A 20,560-nucleotide genomic window follows, 5' to 3' on the forward strand; every position below is an offset into this window, starting at 1 on the left:
GGATGACCTCGACATGCCTCCACCTCCCAAGTACTGAGTTACGGCTGTGTACCACCACACTGAATTTATGTGGTGCTAAAAGTTAAACCCAGGACTTTGTGCTACTTTGCAAACAAAAAACAAAAACCCTAAATTTATAGTCTTTCCCAGAAAACCCACTCCAGACTTCATTTGAACTCCTGGGCTCTTGATACAAGATGGCATGTTAAGCCAGAAATTTGGGAGTCGTAGTTAGCTACTTGTCCTTATTCATTTCTGTGTAATGCTATACTTCTGTGCCTCTGACTGAAGTGCACTGCTGCACAATTGTCCTGTGCCCCCCCCCCTTCTTTTTTAACACAGGTTTTCAGTGCTATGCACTTTCATGAAAATGTTCAAAACAGTTTATTTGCTTTTTGTGTTTTACTTTCGTTTTGTTAGAGATCATCTCACAGTATGGCACTGATTGGCCTCAAACTTACCTAATCTCAGCCTCTCTAGTCTAGGATTAAAGGCACTCACCACCATGCCCCTGTGGATCTTGCTATGTTGCCTAAATTTGTCTCAGACTTAGAATCTGCCTGACTCAGCTTTTTCCCCCTCTTACCATGTATATATCAGGCGACATTTTAAGTGATGACAGTAAAAACATAAAGCCACACATCCATAATCTCAGGATTAGGAGAAGCTTTATCTTTTTACTGTCATCACTTAAAATGTTTCCTGATACATACATGGTAAGAAAGGGAAAAGCTTAGGGAAAGGCTAGTTTTGTATTTCCATATTACCTCCAGATCTGACTTAGCATGAGTGTTCCCCTTCTTAAGCATGTGTTGATTAAGTCAGGCATGTCCATGCCTGTAGCTGTAGCACTTGGGAGGCCGAGAGCTGAGGCATGAACATTAAAACTTTAATAAGTTCCAGCCTGGGGACCATAGTGAGACTGTATTTTTAAGAAAAGGGAAAGCACTTGCCCCCCACAGTCTCAGCACTGGAGAGGCAGAGACACGCTCAGAAGAATGACCGCAAGGGTTTGTGGCCAGCTTAGTATATATGACAAGTCATTCTCTGCCCCCTACAGACACACACACACTCAAAGAAAATTGAATATGATCTGGGTGGGGGGTACTCTGACCTTTAATCCCAGTACTCGGAGGCAGGAGGATCTCTGAATTTCAGGAGGCCAGCTTGGTCTTCATACCAAGTGACAGGCAGCCAGAGCTACATAATAGAGACTAAGAAAACAAAAAGAAGGAAAAAAGAATGATGCGAACGTTGTCGAGAAGTAAGCCTCAGTGGTAAGTCGTCTTCCTGGCATACATGAAGCCTGGGGTTCAATCCTTAGCACTGCAAAAGAAAAAAAAAAGCATATTTGCTTTTGCTAATGTTCTCAATTTGTCAATATATTTTTTTCTTACAATAGGTGAAAAACCTTTTGAATGTTCAAATTGTCACGAGCGGTTTGCTAGAAATAGCACTCTCAAATGTCACCTCACTGCATGCCAAACTGGAGTAGGAGCAAAAAAGGGAAGGAAGAAGCTTTATGAATGCCAGGTATGTGTGGGTATGCTTTGTTTTTGCAAGAGGAACTTACTGTAGTCATTGGAAGTGCAGAGTAAACGGTCCTTGACCCATGGGGTTGACTGGGAAGTTTCTTTTTTTTTTTTTTTTTTAAATCAAATCGTAATTTTTACTTATTCACACAGGGGTTATAAACACAAAAAGGCAGGACGTGGGGAAGGGGATGACACTGGAGTGTGGGTGTTCAGGGGGAGTACAGATATCTTTCAGAACAGGGTATCGGCTGGGTGAGGGTTCAGGGGATAGGTCACCTATGATTCACTTGTCTTTATCTAAGTTGGTAATATCTGCCAAGGCTACCTATTTACAAGGTCTATGACTACTCAGGCTAGTAAATTTCTACAAAAGCTGCCTGTTTACAATAGCTTATAGCCATCTGTTTCAGTATTTTTCCACAGAGACCCAAGACTTGGTGTTAGTATACATGTATGACAGGCCTATTGCTGATTTTAGGCCTTCAGTGTATAAGCAGGGTTGCCCCTGACATCTCCTCCCTTCTCTAAGTATAAAAGGGCTGTGGCAATTCTAATCTTGGGAAGGTGGAGATAGAGGCCTGATCTCCAGTAATTGAAGGGGACTTTGTAATGGCTCCAGTCCCCCTGTCGTTGTCCAGTGAGGCTTGAGGGCCATACCCATCCTTTTTCCTGAAAGGGGGATACTTTTGACATCAACCCCTATCCAGTCAGACTTGTCCCTCGGGGAACCCAAAGAGATATTTTTAACTTTTATTTATATTCCCTTGTAGTGCTTAGCCTCGAAGCCTAAGCAAGAATTCAGATTGCCAGTCAGAGGGGGTTCTGGGTGGCCCGTTTCTGCTAGGTCTAGGGGCGGAAGTCCCCTCTTTTAGGTTGGGTGGAGATGGGTTTTGGGAACACCCTGGATAAAGTAACAACCTCATCTTGAGTCTCATGGTCCTCCATAGCTAACTTATGATAATGTATCTGAATAGGTTTTGCTACCAAATTACTTATCTGTTGTTTCACAAAGTTAGTCAGCTTATTTAAGGCCCAAGGACCAAAAGAAGTAAGCAAAAATAACCCAATTAATGGTCCCAAGATGGGAGGAAATAGGGTTGACAACCATGGAGAGGTTGAAAACCAATGTAAGAGAGTAAATCAAGTCCAATAAAGTCCTTTACAATTTTTGGAGGTCTCTTCAGACAGCGAAATGAGGGATTTCTTCAGATTAGTGATGTCAGTCTCTAGCTGTTTGATATTCTTGTCAATGACCCGTCGAAGGTCTGAGTAGTATAAGTTTGGAGCCCAGCATCTGGATTAGAACTTCTAACAGCAGACATCACGGGTGATTCATTTACCTGAGACACTGCCTGGGTTAGAGCTCCTGGGAGGCCCTCTTCCTCTGGGTTTTGTGGGGTTGGGTACAGAGCTGCCGCCTGGGATCTGCTCTGTGCTCGGGCCCAGTCTGGAAGTCCCCTCGACTGGGAAGTTTCTGATGTGACATTACTGTAAAAAGCACTGTGTGTTCAGTAGAAACCATTTCTGGAATTTTGAAATCTGATCTTTTCCTGAATTAGTGAAATCCAGTAAGTAGGATCTTCTCTTGTGACACTGCGCAGTAGCAGCCTCAGCTCCTCTCTAACCAAGCTCTCACAAGACTAAACAAAACCAATACTCCCCAGAACAGCCATGAATATGGGCCAGTACCAAACCGTGAATTCCTTAAACTAAGGGTTTTATTTTAACTTGTACAGCTCTTGAATGTGAACTCTGGAGATGACAGTGTCCTGTTGCGGTGTCAATGGGTTGGACATGCCTTTCGTTCCTATAGTGTGGGTAGGTTAGGTGCAGTAAATGCCCTTTGGACACAGCATTGTGTGGTGTATCAGCAGCCTTCAGAAAAACTTGGAAGTAAATATTTTATATGGGTTATTAACACCCTTAGATGATCAATATTGATAAAAATGTCTTAAGTAGTAGTCTAAACAGAAGTGCAGGTTTATTAGGTGGTTTTCTTTGTTTCCTTTCTTTTCTTTTTTTTCTCCTTTCTTCTTTAAGGCAGTCTACCATATCCCAGGCTGGCCCTTGATCTGTAGCTGAAGATGACCTAGAATTAGGATTTTGTCCTGTCTCTCTCTCCCAAATGCTGAGGTGTGTACCGCCACACCTGGTTTGGGGAAATAATAGATTTGGGTCATTGTTTATATTTATTTACTAATGGCTCCCTGTGCATGCATGAGGACACTTTTTAGGAGTTTGTTCATTTTTTACTACGCGGGTTTCAGGGATTTCGCTCAGGGATTGTGCCCGGGCTTGGTAGCAAGTGCCGCCTTTACCTGTTAGCCACCTCACCTAAACACAGTTAATTATTTCTAACCATAGGAACAGTCACTGGCTTCAGGGAGAGGACCAGGGAAAGCAGAAAAGATAGAACTGTGTTTTCCATGATTAGTATATATATTTTTTATCCCAAATAGTGTAATGGATCTAAATCTTGAAACTGTGGGATAAACTATGATATTGTTACTTTATATTTGATATTTGACAGAAGCAATGCTGGAATATTCCCAGAATTTAGTCAGTTGTTAGGTATCAAATGAAACCAAGTGTGCGAAATAGCTTTGCACTAGGTGCCCTGGAAACTATATTTAAGATGGTTTTGTAATAACTTAGTAGTGTAGATGGTAGTGTTCTGTGGTTGGTTGGCTGGCTGGCTGGTTGGTTGGTTGGTTGGTTGGTTTCTGATACTGGGGATTAAACACAGGGACTCCCATATGCTAGGCAAATACTCCTATCACTAAGTTACACATTCAACCCGTATTAATGTGCTCTTTGTGGGGATTTCTTTGTTGGTGATTTTTGTTTTATTTTGTTGTATTTGTTGACGCTTAGGATTAGAACCAGTATTGTGCCTTGTGAGTGCTAGGCAGATACCAGTCAGCTAACCTCAACCCGTTAGTGTATTTTATGGAGAATAAGTGTATCCACATTTACTTCAGTATGATTATAATTATTAACATACTGTATTTGGTGATTTCAGGTCTGTAACAGTGTATTTAACAGCTGGGACCAGTTCAAAGACCATTTGGTAATACACACTGGAGATAAACCCAACCATTGTACTCTGTGTGACTTGTGGTTTATGCAAGGAAATGAATTAAGGAGGCATCTTAGTGATGCTCACAATATTTCAGAGCGTATAGTAACTGAAGAAGTCCTTTCAGTAGAAACACATTTACAAACGGAACCAGTGACATCAATGACTATTATAGAACAAGTTGGGAAAGTGCATGTGTTACCACTGCTTCAGGTCCAAGTGGATTCCGCACAAGTAACTGTAGAACAAGTTCATCCAGATCTGCTCCAAGACAGCCAAGTGCATGATTCACAAATGAGTGAGCTTCCAGAGCAGGTCCAAGTGAGTTATCTGGAAGTGGGCCGAATTCAGACTGAAGAAGGCACTGAAGTACATGTGGAAGAGCTTCACGTTGAACGGGTAAATCAGATGCCAGTTGAAGTACAGACTGAGCTTCTAGAAGCTGACTTGGATCACATGACCCCCGAAATCATGAGCCAAGAGGAGAGAGAGCCTAACCATGCAGATGCTGCCATGGAAGAACACGAAGATGCTGAGGGGTTAGAGACCAAACCAAGAGAGTATTCCCAAGCTAGAAAAGCAGAGAATGACAGGACATGCCGGTTTTAGACTGAAATAACAATTATATTTTTAAATTTACATTTGGGGTAAACTGATGGGCAGTGTGACCTTAACCTATCAAATAAGTGGACCAAAGTTAAACTATTTCTGGTGTGCTGAACTGTTTCTATGGAAACAGGCTGATGTCCTTCCAGTTAATGTCACAGAATGGGAATATTCCTCATAATGAGTGGGAGCATTGAGAAGTCTATTTCTGGTAACTTAAATGAATTATATTCTTATTATATAGTTGGGTATGAATGCATCTATTTTCATTGTGGTAAGGGTCTCCGTATCCTCTTCCCCGGGTCATGTCTTTCCCTTCTTTGCATATTATAAAATCATACTTAAAACCATTAGAATACATACATTTGTATTCTAATGCATGTTAAAAAATTGAGTATGTAGGCAACACAAGGCTGCATGAGGGAAAGAAGTGCATTGTTACTGTGCAGTTAATAGTTGGGGGCTGGCTTTATTTTGAACAACATTCTTGTCTATCCAATGGCTACAAATGCTGTCCCCACAGCAGAAACGGTGGTGGCAGAATTTCTAGAATGTTAAAAAAACAAAAAACAAAAAAAAACCACCCTGTGCCTTTTCAAAACCAACAAAACTTCAGAAAAAAATCTCTGGTTCTTTCAAAGTTTGTGTTTTAAAGAGCAGTGTAAGTGCTCTGTCTGGTACTTGGTATTTTTTGCTTAAAATGACAACTACCATTTTTTTTTCCTTTAAGTTACATTGAAAATTTTCATTTAACGGCAGCTGAAGGGCCATTTTCAATTAGAAAAGTTCACTTCCATCTGTGGTAAACTTTATTTTGATGAGAAGTTGCACTAGTATTTTACCACCAGATGGAAAAAAAATTAGATGAGCATCATTTTAAAATTAATGTATTTAAAATAAAGTACAGAGGAAAAGTATGTATATAATATATCAGGCTTTGTTTTGAGTGGAATCTTTTCCCCCAAACCTTAATGTAAAGATTTTGTGCTATAACTTTTAAAGCCATACAAATAAGAGTGCTAAACTGTGGACTTAAAAGTAGTTGTGTAAATATTTTTAATCAGTATTACTTGGAAAATAAAAATATAACAACCACATAAAATCAATATTGCTATTTTCTTTACCTGTTAAATACTGGGAGATAATTTACATTTTAAAGTAAACTTTGAAATTATATGTTCATGACTCTTTTTAAAGTTATTTTATTATTTTATGTGTGTGAGTGTTTTGCTTATATGTATGTCTGTGTACCATGCGTGTGTCTGGTGCTCCCCCGCCAAAACCCAGAAGATAGAGTTGGTTGTGAGATGCCAGATGGGTGCTGGGAATCAAACCAGTGTCCCCAGAAAGAACAGCAGTGCTCTTAACTGCTGAGCCATCTCTAGCCTTCTTATGTTTTTTAATTATCAATTTGGAGATGCTTCATGTATTTTTGTGTCTGTAGTAACAGGGCTCATTAACTAATTAAGATATAAGATTGTTAATACATACTCCGTAAGCCAAGAGTTAGCCGAAAAGGCCAAGACACAAGTTACTTGTATATTTGTAGATCTTACTGGCACACGAGTGGTATTTTTTTTTAGTAGTGCCTATTTATTTTAAGCATATTTCTCCACTTGTTTTTAAAGCGATCAGCTCAAATAATACTTTTGGTAGTTGTGGTATTAAATGGTAACAAATCACAAAGTTTTCCAGAGAGGTGTTTTATGTCACTCAGCCTGTTAATGTTAAGATCAGGCTTACAAAGCATGTATCACTAGACCACATTTTATATGTTGAGTAAGCCAACAACAAATGAGACCTAAATGTAAAGTCCTCACTTATAAAAGTGGATTTTAATTTCTATCTGCAGTTTAGCACATGTTGTCCAAAGTGAAAATGTGGTCATTAAGGAGCTCACTTGAAAATAGTCTTAGAGCTGATGTGGAAAAATGAGAGGGGGGTCTTTGAAGTCCCTGTGTTGATTACATTTGGAGGAGGAGACCTAGGCAAAATGTGTTTCATGTGTAATTTCATGTGCTGAAGTGTGTGCTATAACTCTTAACAAAATTTGTCATAAAGGACTCAAATGACAATCAGCGCCAGACTAAACCTCTCAGAGGCCTAGAAGTGTGCTTTGCTCTAAAAACAAAAATGAAGAGGCCATTATCACCTAGTCAGAACATAAAGGATGTCTAGCCTGTGTGCTTTAAACAGTCCCTCCTTCATGGTGAGTACAAAGGCAGCATATTTCCTCTTGATGTTAGGAAGATGTGATTTTAGCTGAAATAACTTCCACCTTGGTATCTACCAAAATGTGACCTGGGAAAGAAAAGTTTTCTTGTAATGATAGCTGTCAGTCATGAATCACCTATGTGTACATCCACTCACTTCTGTCTCAGTGACTGGGTGAGAGAATGAATGGAGCTAGTTAACATCATCCAAGTAGTTACCTTTAAGAGACGGCTTTACTTCAGATTGTACAAAGCACAGAGTGTAAATACTCACTCAGTTTTTCGGAATCCACTCCAGCTTTTAATGGGGCTGGGAATAGAGGAGATAGATCAGTTAAGCTGTCAGACGACCTCATTTCCTTGCCCTGAGGCTGTGCTGTCTGTGTAGTGGCGGCTGTCCCATTTGTGAATCTCCCTTTTACTGGCATTCCAGATTGTAAGAAAACTGCAATTTATCACATGTCACTCCCAAAGATTTTTTTTAATTTACATAACCCAGAATATCTGGTGGTGGTTAGATTATTTTGGATGTATAAGATGATACTTTTATTGGAGAAAAGTAATTCATCTTTCTAAACAAGTTTATGGGAACTACCCCAAGAAGTTAAAGTTGTTTGCTTGTTACTGGCAAGGAATAAAGGGAATAGTGTCTCAGGGTGCCTCAGGTGACACAGACCACTCAAAGTGTAGCATGCCTGCCTGTGGCCCCACTGTGCTCTCCTCTGTATACTTGTACCTCAGGCGCTTTTTAAAAATTTTTTTTTAAGATTTATTTCATATATGTGAGTACGCTGTCTCTGTCTTCAGACACATCAGAAGAGGGCGTCAGATCTCATTACAGATGGTTGTGAGCTACCATGTGGTTGCTGGGAATTGAACTCAGGACCTCTGGAAGAACAGTCAGTGCTCTTAACAACTGAGCCACCTCTCCAGTCCCATACCTCAGGCTCTTAAGAGGAAGAGAACTCCCATCTTATCAGGGCTCTAAAGTAAGCCTGATTTTTTTCCCAGCAAATATCTCTGAAGCACTGACCCTTGAATGGTGAGCAGGCAAATGAGTTCAGTAACATGCAGACAGTAGCCTAGCAGTTAGCACAGTCTTGTTAAAAGCACCTTGCTAGAGTCCATATCCTGACTTGAGTATTCTGTTGGTCTGGATTAGTGCCTGGGAGTTCCTGGATATTGGATATCACTGGCTGTTGGGTCTTGGGTCACTTGGTGAACAACTGACACAAGTGACAAAGGACTTCTAGGAAGCACTTGATTAGCCAATGGAGTAGAGAGGGAGAGAGAGAGAGTGTGTGTGTGTGTGTGTGTGTTTTGGGGATGGTGTTTTTTCAATACCGGGGATCAAATCCAATAACTATACTACAGAAGTGTTGTACTAACTGAGCTGTGTCTTCAGCCCTGGAATGACTGAGAGACTCTAACATAGAGCAGCCACATGCTACTGTAGATTGTTCATGGTAGCTTTTTACTGTAGTGACCAAACATTCAGATCAAGCAAGAATAGTATATGTTGTCTCAGCTGTTTTTATGTCCTTGAAATGCAAATGCCACAAAGATTGGAAAAGTTAGAGAGCAATAAGACATTAAAAACTCAGAGTAGACCAGTTGACTAGTAACATTCTTGGTGCTAGGTAATTCACATGCATGCAGTAGACACCAAATGCTAACTCAGACCTGTCAAGAACTAAATGTCAGTGTATGGATCTCCTTAAAAGTATAGCTGATCGTTAACTGGTGTGTGCGCCTGATGACTGTATTAGACAGGTAACTTGTGTGAAGCTGTAATTAAGGAGTGCTATGGATGGAGTAATGAATTTAGAGCCATAGTTCAAATGAAGCAGTGCTTATTGAGAACAATAAAATCAAGCAAAATTAACTACATAAGTGCTTTTGCTAAGTTTCATTGGATCTAATCTAGAGCCTCTTCCTGCTTTTCATTATTCAGTTGTAAATAATAGCCAATGTCATTTGTAAGAAAGTATCACACTAATAATAAGAAATGGGTTGGGCAGGTTTAGGGGAAAGCTACCAGTTCTAATTCTTGTTGGCCAGAATACAGAAATGTTCTATGATTCTGACCTGACCAGAGGCCAGAATGTCAAGGAGCTCTTGTTTCTTGCTATCTCGCTTTCTTAAATGAGCTTCTCCTGGGAGCCATACTTGAGTGTGTGACTGAAACCCCAGTCCAGACACTTAAGCCCTTCTGGTGAACAGCTTTGGAACTGGATCTCTGGCTTTTGTGGTGAAAATTGATTATACTGCTTCTCAGTTTCTGCCTGTTCCTTAAAGGATTTTGACAGAATGTCAAGTAGTAAGAGGCCATTGAAGATAGACCTTCCCCTCAATCATCTCCCTGCAAACATTAGGAAGGAAAACATAATTGCCCCTTCTTAGGCTTCCTGGAAAGTGGAATACCCCTGGACCTGTTAGAAAACATGACCTTTCTCTAAAGGAGAGAGATTGTTGTTTCCTCCCTTATGTGTTAAACAGGGTGGACCTGTCAGTCACATGCCCAAAAGTACAACCCAAGAAGAAAGAGGTGACTCACCTAAAATCTCCCTAAAGATGTGGGAGCAATAATTATCAGTTTCCCCGTTAGTGATACAGTGTATTTTCCTTCCCAGCAGACCCTCCCTCGGTGTGACTGCTTTCCTTCTTTTTATCTTTTTTGGGCACTGCCCAGAAGCCTAAGTTTGTTCTTCCTGACATTCTGAGCTTTCTCTCCTTTACTGTGAAGCTGCTTGCCAGCCTCCATTGCTAACCATGCCCAATATCCCAGGCCTAAACTCCAAAGACACGGCTTCTCTCTTTTCCATCTCTCTTCTCCCATAGCTGCCTAGAGTTTCAGCTTGCTGCTAAGAACTCAAAAAGGAAACTTGATCTCCCTGCCACACTGATTGGTTCTATTTGGCTTCTTATTGAAGAAAAGCTTTTGAGAGGCTAGAAAGACAACCAACCAGTGATGGGGTGCTTGCCTGCTCTGTTGAAGGATCCTGAGTTCAGTCCCCCAGCCCTGAAGTGGAGACGTTTGAAAGATACTACAGTGAGGATGGAAGCAGATTTCACCGTGAGAATTAGCATGCCCTTCCTCAGTATCAGTTTTCCCAATGTTTTGTAAGAAATTTTATTGTTAAATATTACATAAATCAAAGCTAAATATCAGGACAGCTAAAGTAAACACCTGGGGGCTGGAGATTATTCAACAAGTGAAGTGTTTGCTCCTCAAGAACCTGAGTAGAGATTCCATATAAAAAGCCAGGCCTGGCGGCACGCCCCTGTCATCCTCATTGGAAGACAAACAGGAAGATCCTAGGGGCGTACCTAGCCAGCCATTCTACTGGAAAGACCAGAGCTCGGGAGTCGGTGAGAAACCCTGACTCAATAAGGCGAAGAATGATCGAGAACACCCAACATTGATCTACGCCTCCTCATAGGCGTGTGTATGTACACACACACCCTCACAAATCACTTTGGTTTGGTTTGGTTTGGTTTGGTTTGGTTTGGTTTGGTTTGGTTTGGTTTGGTTTGGTTTGGTTTGGTTTGGTTTGGTTTTTCGAGACAGAGTTTCTCTGTGTAGCCCTGGCTGTCCTGGAACTCACTCTGTAGACCAGGCTGGCCTCGAACTCAGAAATCTACCTGCCTCTACCTCCCAAGTGCTGAGATTAAAGGCGCACGCCACCACCACCTGGCCCACAAATCACTTTTGAAATAAAAGAATACCTAGAATATCAGAATTCAACAGGGGCTAGTGGCCCCTCCTCAGTCACTGGTGTCCTCCACTGGTGTTGAATTAAACTTGCTAAAGTAAAAAATCACATGATTCAGAACGAGAAAAAAATAAAACCACCACAACCCATCAATCAGAAATAATTTAACATTAGATGAAAAGCATTCCAGATATCTCTGGGCTGGGGAGAAAGAATAAGGGAGAAGGGAGAGACAAAGGGAGAACTTTGTAAAAACAGGATTACTGCAATTGTTTTCATTCTTCAGTTTAAATTTTGCTTGGCTTTGTAATAAAAGCAAAGCGGGGCTGGCAAGCTGGCTCAGCCTATTCACCTGAGTTCACTCATTAGGAACTACCTAGTCTAAAGAGAACAGACTTCTGCAAGCTACCCTTTGACCTCCATATAACTAACTCTTGCTCCCCAAATAAGTAAAATAAACAATTTTTAAAGTAAAATTTAAATTTTTAAATTTCAGATAAATGCTTCATTACTACAGCAATAGTACGGTGTTTTTGGTTTTTTTTTGTTTGTTTGTTTGTTTTTGGTTTGGTTTGGTTTGGTTGGTTGATTTCTTCCCCCCCCCCCCCACCCTTGGTTTTTCGAGACAGGGTTTCTCTGTGCAGCCTTGGCTATCCTGGAACTCACTCGGTAGACCGAGCTGGCCTTGAACTCAGAAATCTGCCTGCCTCTGCCTCCCAAGTGCTGGGATTAAAGGCCTGCGCTACCACAGCCCAGCATCGTTTCATTTTTAAGATACGGGCTTCTCCATGTAGCCCTACCTGTCCTGGGTCTTGCTATATAGACCAGGCTGGTCCTGAACTCAGAGATCTGCCTGTCCCTGCCTTCTGAGTGTTGGGATTAAAATTGTGCACCACCATGGCTGGCCCACTGTTATTCTTAAAAAGTTCTTGTAAAGTTAAAGAACAAATGACATTGCTAAACACTAATTGTTATGAAAAAGTGGTTCCGTTTTAAACCTCAGTTCTCCCTTATGAGAAAATGGTGAAGTGGACCTCTGGACGCTTTATTCCCAAGCTTATTGTATTTCCAGTCTCAAAGGAACAGAGTCTGTAGGGTTGGACAGTGGATTAGCTATGGCTCAAGTGATAATCAGAGAAAAGTCCATGTGAGACCTAGATGTCACACAAAGACAAATCTGCAGAATACAGGAAAAGATCTGATACATGTTATGTTCACTGGTGGATACTGAGAGGAAAAAAAAAAAAAACCCTGGGAAGTGATCTGAGTGACTAAATGTCCATGTGTCCCCCACCCCAGTTCATATATTGAAGTCACAGTGCCTAGTTTGTTGGTATTAGGAGGACTAATAATTAGGTCATTTAGAGTAGATCTAATCTCGTGTGTGTGAGTAAAGTCCTATGAGACACTCCAGAACACACTGGTTCTCCCTCTCCCATGTGAGGATCTAAGTTGGTAGTCTGCAGCCCATTAAATTGACATTTCCAGAACTTAACCATGTTGACACCCTTAGCTCAGACTTCTGACTGTAGAGCTACTGATAAGAAAATGACTAAAATAAGATTATCCAGCCCAAACCAAAACTGTCTTTTCCATTCAAAGGTATTGTCTGGAAATCTTTGAGCTTTTGTAAAGACATGAGTTCTCAGATTTGGATTGAATACAGATCTGAAACAATAAATTTCCTGTGACAAGCTGAATGATTTTAAGTTGCATATTCAACTGTGTAATAATAGTTTACAATCTTAGCCAGGCAGTGGTGGCACACGCCTTTAATCCCAGCGCTTGGGAGGCAGAGGCAGGTAGATTTCTGAGTTCGAGGCAGCCTGGTCTACAGAGTGAGTTCCAGGATACCCAGGGCTATACAGAGAAACCCTGTCTCAAAAAACAAAAAAACAAACAAAAACAAAAAAAAAAAGTTTACAGTCTTAGAGATTGTAAGATTCTCTTCTAAGATTTGTTATGCTAAGTTCCAGATAAATGTGTCATTACTACAGCAATACTGGGAAATAGGTCATTAGAGTCGAGCTGACCTCGTATGTGAGTAGTCACATAAGACAGTCCAGAACGCGCTCTCGTCCTCCCTCTGCCATGTTCAATGAGAATCTGGTAGTCTGCACCCCATTCAATTGACATTTCCAGAACTTAGCCATGTTGACACCCTTAGCTCAGAGTCTGACTGTAGAGCTACTGTCACCAAAGAGAATGAGGAAGGAAGACCAGGGCTGGAAATGTCCAGTTGAATGTCCAGGTTCACATACAGAATGGCTGCATCCTGGGTAACTTAATAACTGGAAAAATGGGAGTAGAATGGCCCCGTTTGAACTTGAGTAGCAAGTACACAAGCAAGTAGAGAGAGTTCTGAACAAGCCTGAATCCCAACTCCTTAGACACGTGAAAGTAGCCCACTTAGCCATTGACTCCATCCCCTAACTTCCCAGGCTTTCTGGCCAGATTGATACATTGTTGCTAGAAACATCTCATTAGTTCTCCCAACAACTCCAAGATTACAGACAGGGGAACCAAAGCTAAGAAATGTTTGATGTCACAGGTGTCACAAGCTAGTAAAAACTTAGAGCTAAGATGGCCTTTTAGCCATTAGTATTTCTTAAAGAGAGGCCCAAGTGTCTCATGCATTAACATGTTTTAATCTGACAGAGGAAAGGAAAGGTTAGAAACCATAGTTGATTGAGCTTCCCAAGGATCCTGGGCCTGACTACACAGATGACAGGGCCTTAGATTCATATATTCTTATGAAATATATTTTCTAGAAAATACTTTTATGAAGTATAAACATGCCCTTATACAAAATCCTGGGAGGGATTAAGAAGAACTTTGAGGTCACTTTGAGAACTTTGAGGCAATTGCACATGCAGTGGGGTGCATTTCCAGACATGGATCACAGATTTGTATTTTCTTTTTCCAGCTTTTGCTCACTTAACATGTGCAAAATGTTTCCTTATACTCACGAGTTTTCTTAAAGCCTGGGTGGGTGTGGTTGACACATGCCTATAATTGCAAATTTTGGGGAGCTGATGCTGGAGCACTCCCTGAAAGTTCAAGTCCAGCCTGTATTACACATCAGTCTTTTTTTTTTTAAGTCAGAGCTCTGCATAGTGTTGTACTGTAATCTACTATTGAATGGACTTTTGTAGGAGAAAAAAAAATGTGTTTCAAGTGGAGGAAATCAAATGTATTCCACTCTTTTATGGCTGAGGAGTCCCAGAGTGCCAAGGGAAGAAACGGGTCCAACTTGGAAAGAGGAGAACCTATCCCAGTGGTTCTCAACCTGAGTGGCCTACGACCATTGGAAAACCCAGATATTTGCATCATGATTCATAGCGGTAGCAAAATTACCTTTATGAAATATCAACGAAATAGTTTTATGGTTGGGGATCACCACAACATGAGGAACTGTATTAAAGGGTTGCAGCATTAGGAAGGTTCAAAACCGGTGCTCTAATGTGACAACATAAAGAAAATTGAAAATGCAAGGGGCTGGTGGAATGGAGCCTTGGTAAGCACACCTGGGAAGCCATTGCTGACCTACGTTTTCCTTGCTCTGTGTGGGCATGGTGCCTGAGTTTTGCCACTGTAGCTGTGTGTCTGGGATTTGAGGATCTAGATTTCTATATAATTTTTCTATAAAATTTTATCCTATGTACTGTCATGTTTCAAGACTCAAAAGGGCCTTTTAAATCTTTTTTTTTATGTGATTTTTTTTTTGCTTTCATTTTATCGTTAGAGAAAGAAAATAGACTGGTGGCATGCACTCCTTCAAGATTATTTATTTATTTACTTATTTATTTATTCATCTATTCATTTACTTTTTATTTTAAGATGGGGAGTCCTTTTCATTGGCTGACTGGGTTGGGGGAGTAGTTCTTTCAGAGTCCCTTGGCTTCCCCTTGCACACGGCCCAGTGCATGGAGCTGTCCAAGGTTTTCGGTCTTGTCCTTATTGTTCCTGACCCCTTTAAGGAACACTCGGGAGGCTGCAGCAAAGAAAGGGTCTGAGTATGTCTGGAGTCCCACTGCTTGGGTTCCAATCCCAGCCCCAGCGCTCCGCAGCTTGGGGACCTTAGCTGAAGCCTATGTCTGTCTTTGCTCCAGTTTCCTTATCTGCTAAAACACGGATGGTAATAACAGGACCTACTCAGATTGCCGTGAGGAGTTAGTCTTTGTAAAATCATTTAATAAGCTGCCTGGCAAATAGAGAAAAATAAATAAATAAAACAGATTCTTCTAGACCCCCAATTTCTGCCTCATAAGAATTTTAGATGTCGATTATCTTGATCCTTGTAATTTTGCCCTGGCATCCAGGGATACACGGAATGAGGAGTAGTCAAGAAAGTGGACAAACTGCTCACAGAGCTGAACTTAGAGTCCTAGTTCTGGCTCGGCCATTAAACCATCTGTGACACTCGGAACTCGGTTTCCTCCTCTATTTAATAAGGCACGTTAACTCCAGGAGTTATCTTCTATGTTCTATGGCATCTGAATCAAATTCCCAGCTCTACCCTCAATCCAATGGCTTAGCTTCCTAGTTCCGTAAACTAAAAAAAGAGTATTTGACACCAGCCAGGATATCACAGCAGGGAGTAGACAAGCACTGAGGCGGCCACGATTAGGTAGTGCTCTGAGAACTAGGCCTGACGTGTGCAAGAGATTCGGACAGAGGGAGACAGAAGCACTTCTTTCTGCAGAGCTTAAGCCCTGCTACTCACCCGGAGGAACTGTCGCGGTGCTTTGCTGGAAGTCTCAGCTCTGTTGGAAGGATTACAGGGTAGTGTCGCGGTCAGTTAGGGAGAAGGAATGGGAGAGCGCGCAGGGGCTGTTCGGCAAGGTGTTTGTTAAGTTGACTAGCTTTCTGCTGTGTCTCTGCTTCCCATCGTTGCTCTAGGCCCAAACCCCCTCCCGGAAAGTCTGCAGTGGGTGTCCCCCTTGCCACACAACCACACACTCCCCTCTCTTCCGCTCCTCCCTTCTGGCTGCCATAGTAACCAGCCTGCCAGGTCCAGGCCGGCTTCGCGGCGCAGTGACCATACAGTCTCCTTTCCCTGCTCCCCAGAGCCAACCCCCAGCTCGGGATTGGCCTTGTTCAGGACGCTGCTCTGGTGGCGGAGCCAGGCGCAGACAGACAGCGGGTTTGCCACCGCCCTGTGGGTCAAATCTGCTGCCCATCACGGTTTGCAGCGCCAGAGGAGCGACCCAGACGTCTGTGCCCCGGGACACTCACGGGTCTGTGCCAGCGCCTGCCACTCTGCGCGCCTAGGTTGGCCGCGCAGCGAGCTCCCCAGGCGGCCTCCGGACCGAGGTAAGCGGGGCTCCTTGCCAGCGCCTGGGTCACGCTAGCCTCACCGTCTCCCAGCTGCAGATGTGCGTGGCTAGAAAGAGGCACTTCTCCAGGATCTCAAGGGAGACAGGGAGATACGAATTCTGGTCAGCGGTGGCGGTGAAGTGGGGTTAAAAGGAGGTTAAGTGCTCTTGGGGACGTCCACCGGTTCAATCAACATTCTGCAGAAGGGGCCATTGACACTAGGACGCAGGCTTCCGCCCCTGTATGCGGTGCCTCAGTCTGGGCGCGTGTGTGCACCCATCGGTGTGCACCGTGCTGTCACCCGTGTCTATCTGTGCTCCCACACGTGAGCCAGAGGGCAGCCTAGCGTCTCTCATGCCCACATCGGTTCTCAGGACCACAAGAGCGAGGCGCCAGCCCAAATCCGTTAGTTTCTAACTAGGACTGAGCACCTGTGTGACCTGGATTAGGAGGGGACGTAACTTCTCACAGTTGGGGCCTGGGGGGCGGTGGTGGTGGCATGAACCCTCAAGGACACCGTACACCAGAATCCTCCCTAGAGAAAGGTGCCTCTTTAGGAAGACCCAACAAAGGAGGAACCTCATTTCTCTTCCCAGGCACCTCTCTAGGATTGTTCTAAGGGGGTAGAGGACTTGGAGACACAACCAGGAAGAGACATCAACAGGGTCTTTAAAACGCCTTCTGCAAGCAGAAAGGCCAAGAGATAGACTCTCCCCTTTCCCTTTCTTCCTCTTCTCTTCCCTCTCCCTCACCTTACTCTCTCTCCCTTCCCTTTCCAGTTTCCCCCTTCCCGAGTGTAGTAGACAAGAGTGCTCTATGTTAAACACCCCTTCCTCCCTCCCCCGCCAACACACACACATACACACACACCACACACACACACACACCACATTCCATTTCAAAATAAGGACAAATGAATCACATTCTAAGTGCTGCTGGCCGTGTAATTCTGACAAGTTTGGAAACTAAACAAATCACGTTTGCACTCTGAGGCCTGGGGTATCCAGAAGAGAAACAAGCAAAACCAGAGTAACAAAAATTTGTTCCAAGTTACAATTTCAAACTGGAATGTAAAACAGGTATTTGTTTAATTGTAATAGGGATTTTTAAAAAAATGTTTGAAAATCTGTATACACAGTTTGCATCATCTGTATTCAGTGTGATTCACAGAAGCACTTCAGGAGATGGTTTTTGTTAGTGTTGCAAAAGCTCTTCTAATTTTGGTTGCCATGGTAACTAAAGAAGGCGCCCTGCACTTAAAGAGGCTGCCTGGCTGGAACAGGGAACTGTTCCTGAAGGGAACTCCTCATGTCCCCCCTCCTGTCACCACAGCAAATAACAGAATTCATGAAAAGATATGTTTCTTTTCCTTAAAGTAGTTAAACTCTAAGCCATGTTTTTGTGGGGTTTTTAAAGTTTTTCCCCCCAAAATTTGCAGTCTGTTCTTCAGACTTTTCATCTCCGACAAATGAGAGTAAACACCGATGCCCTTCAGCAAGTCAAATGGCCATCAGTCCTGCTGCCCTCCAGCAAGTCAAATGGCCATCAGTCCTGAGGGCTCAGCTCTCTTCCCACACTCACTGAACCAACAGAGGACAGAGGAGCTGTTTGATGTTCAAGGAATCCTGGCCTGGGACTAGACTGCCCTCTCTATTTAGCGGTTAAATTTGGAATTCTAATTAGCTTTCTAATTAGGAGCTGGAGAATGTAGGTGGGGGGCCTGGCAGAGGCTACTGGGGAGAAAGCTGAGCCCAGTTCTCCACAGGTTGATATTTGCTGGGCTGTTGAATGTGCTTAGTACGGCTCTCAAGCATTTATTTTTGGACTGACCACTATTAGGTGGTAAACCTGGAAAAACCTTCAAGAAAGACCTTTTTCTGTTAGGGAGCAATGTGGCTGGTATTTTGGGTTGAAGTGTGTGTTTTTCCTTATTTAAGCTGTGTTTCAAATAAAGACAGGTCTGTAAGAGTCCAAGTTTCCCAGTTACAACTACAAATAGGTTACAGAATGCTATGCTCTCATTTGGCTTTAGGGTTTTCGTTTAGAAAGCTTAACTTGGGAGGAGCAGTGGTTCCACACTTTAAACATCTTTTCTCAACAAGTGTTGGTGCCTTTAAAGATATAATTCTTCAACAGCTGCTATTTCTTTTATTTCTAGACATTAACCTCACAGATGGCATATGAATGGAGATTTCTTTTTCTTTTTCTTTTTTTTTTTTTTTTTTTTTTTGTTTGGTCTTTCCAGACAGGGTTTCTCTGTGTAGCCCTGGCTGTCCTGGAACTCACTCTGTAGACCAGGCTGGCCTCTAACTCAGAAATCCACCTGCCTCTGCTTCTGCCTCCCAAGTGCTGGGATTAAAGGCGTGCGCCACCACCGCCCGGCTGAATGGAAACTGCAAAAGCTTCTAGACTTAGAGTATCAAAGGGGGAAACGCAAAGATTTGGTCGGAGTAGAGTCATGCTTTCATCAGCATACAGTGCTTCATTTGGGGGATCTTCAAAACTAAGATAGACTTAACTACATTCAAACTTCAATCTGTATTTCTCTAGGATTAAAGAGCCTTCACTCATTGGCTGATTTTCTGGAATTTGTTATAAATCTCAGAAGAAAACACCCAAGTCACTTGCAATGGTAATAGTACCTGGCTAGAGTGAACTCTATTATAGTTTGTAAATTACTTTGAACAGCTTCGAGGTTAGCTCAGCCACTGCCATATAGAATATTGACCCGTTGCACAGGTGGGTAAGGTGCAGTCCAAAGACAAATGATTTCAGCTAAGCACCTGGAAATTTAAAACAAAAATCTAAGTCACTTGGAATGTTTATGAAGGTGGGTATCAGTCAAGACTTAGAGAAACAGGATGAGAAAAAAAAGATAAAGCGGGTAGAGGGTAAGAGTTTAGGACAGAGGAAGGGTAAAACAGTAAGGCCATGAGGAGAAAGCAGATGAAGACAAAGTGAATGGAAGAGAGCATTGAGGATAAAGGGGGTTACAGAGAAAGAAAGCCAAGTTGCATAACCAGACTCTAAAAAGACTTCTACTCACTCTGTAGACCAGACTGGCCTTGAAAAACTATACTTGTCTCCAGTAGTATTTGTTTTCTTGGTTTTTTTGTTTGGTTGGTTGGTTTTGGTTTTTTTCTAAGATGAAGCTTACTCTGTGTAGCCCTGGCTGTTCTGGAACTCACTCCGAAGACCAGGCTGACCCTTGAACTCAGAGATTCAACCTGCCTCTGCCTCTGAGTGCTGGCCTCTAAGTACTGGGATTTAAGGTGTGCACCACCACCGACCAACAAGACTTCAACTCCCCAAATACAGCCACTGTCAGCTTTAGTACTGCAGTTTTGGTGTGTTGTTGTTTTGGTTTGGTTTGTTTGTTTGGTTGGTTTTTTGAGACAGGGTTTCTCTGTGTAGCCCTGGCTGTCCTGGAACTCACTCTGTAGACTAGGCTGGCCTTGAACTCAGAAATCCGCCTGCCTCTGCCTCCCAAGTGCTGGGATTAAAGGCATGTGCCACCACTGCCCTGCTCTCTAGTACTGCAGTTTAATCGCTTACCTTCCTGTATCCCAAATAATTGTCTTAAGTTTGCCCTGTTTGGATTTATCAGTTTTAGACATCATCTACTGAGTTACTCTTCTCCTAGGTATGGATTTAACTCTCTTGATCCACTCCTTCCAACTTGCTTACTCCATTTTTTTTCCAATATAATTTGTAGATGAAACTCAACTACATCTTCATAAAAGCCTGGGAGATGGCTCAGTGGGTAAAAACACCTCCTGACATGTAAGCCTGGGGACTTTATAGTTTCAATCCTCAGAACCAGCGTTCAGGCCAGAATTGATGGTGCCCATGTTTGTAACTCCAGCAGTCCTAATGATGTGGAAGGCAGAGATCGAAGAATTTCTAGAAAGCTCTAGGATCAGCTAGTCTGTAATGCACAGCACAATGGCAAACCAATAGACGCTATGTCAAACAAGACAGGAGGCAAGAGAACTACTCCTTAGGCTGTCCTCGGACCTCCACAAATGGTCTGTAACATATTCATTCTCTCTCTCTCTCTCTCTCTCTCTCTCTCTCTCTCTCTCTCTCTCT

At 42.6% G+C, this 20,560-nt stretch overlaps 1 protein-coding gene across 8 annotated transcripts in view; it reads left to right on the top strand.

Moving 5' to 3' along the window:
* The window catches only part of Znf131 (zinc finger protein 131), a 30,023-nt gene extending 23,623 nt beyond the window's left edge, over window positions 1-6,400 (top strand). For all 8 annotated transcript variants that reach the window (XM_028783702.1, XM_028783738.1, XM_028783719.1 and 5 more), the window contains 2 exons: window positions 1,403-1,533; window positions 4,558-6,400. In XM_028783702.1, coding sequence (XP_028639535.1) covers window positions 1,403-1,533; window positions 4,558-5,223 — 797 coding nt within the window. In that variant the 3' untranslated portion in view covers window positions 5,224-6,400. The remainder of the gene's footprint in view (window positions 1-1,402; window positions 1,534-4,557) is intronic.
* The last annotated feature ends 14,160 nt before the right edge of the window (window positions 6,401-20,560 follow it).

This window comes from Grammomys surdaster, unplaced genomic scaffold (assembly GCF_004785775.1).
Source record: "Grammomys surdaster isolate TR1022 unplaced genomic scaffold, NIH_TR_1.0 99, whole genome shotgun sequence".
Classification (NCBI taxonomy): Eukaryota; Metazoa; Chordata; class Mammalia; order Rodentia; family Muridae; genus Grammomys; species Grammomys surdaster.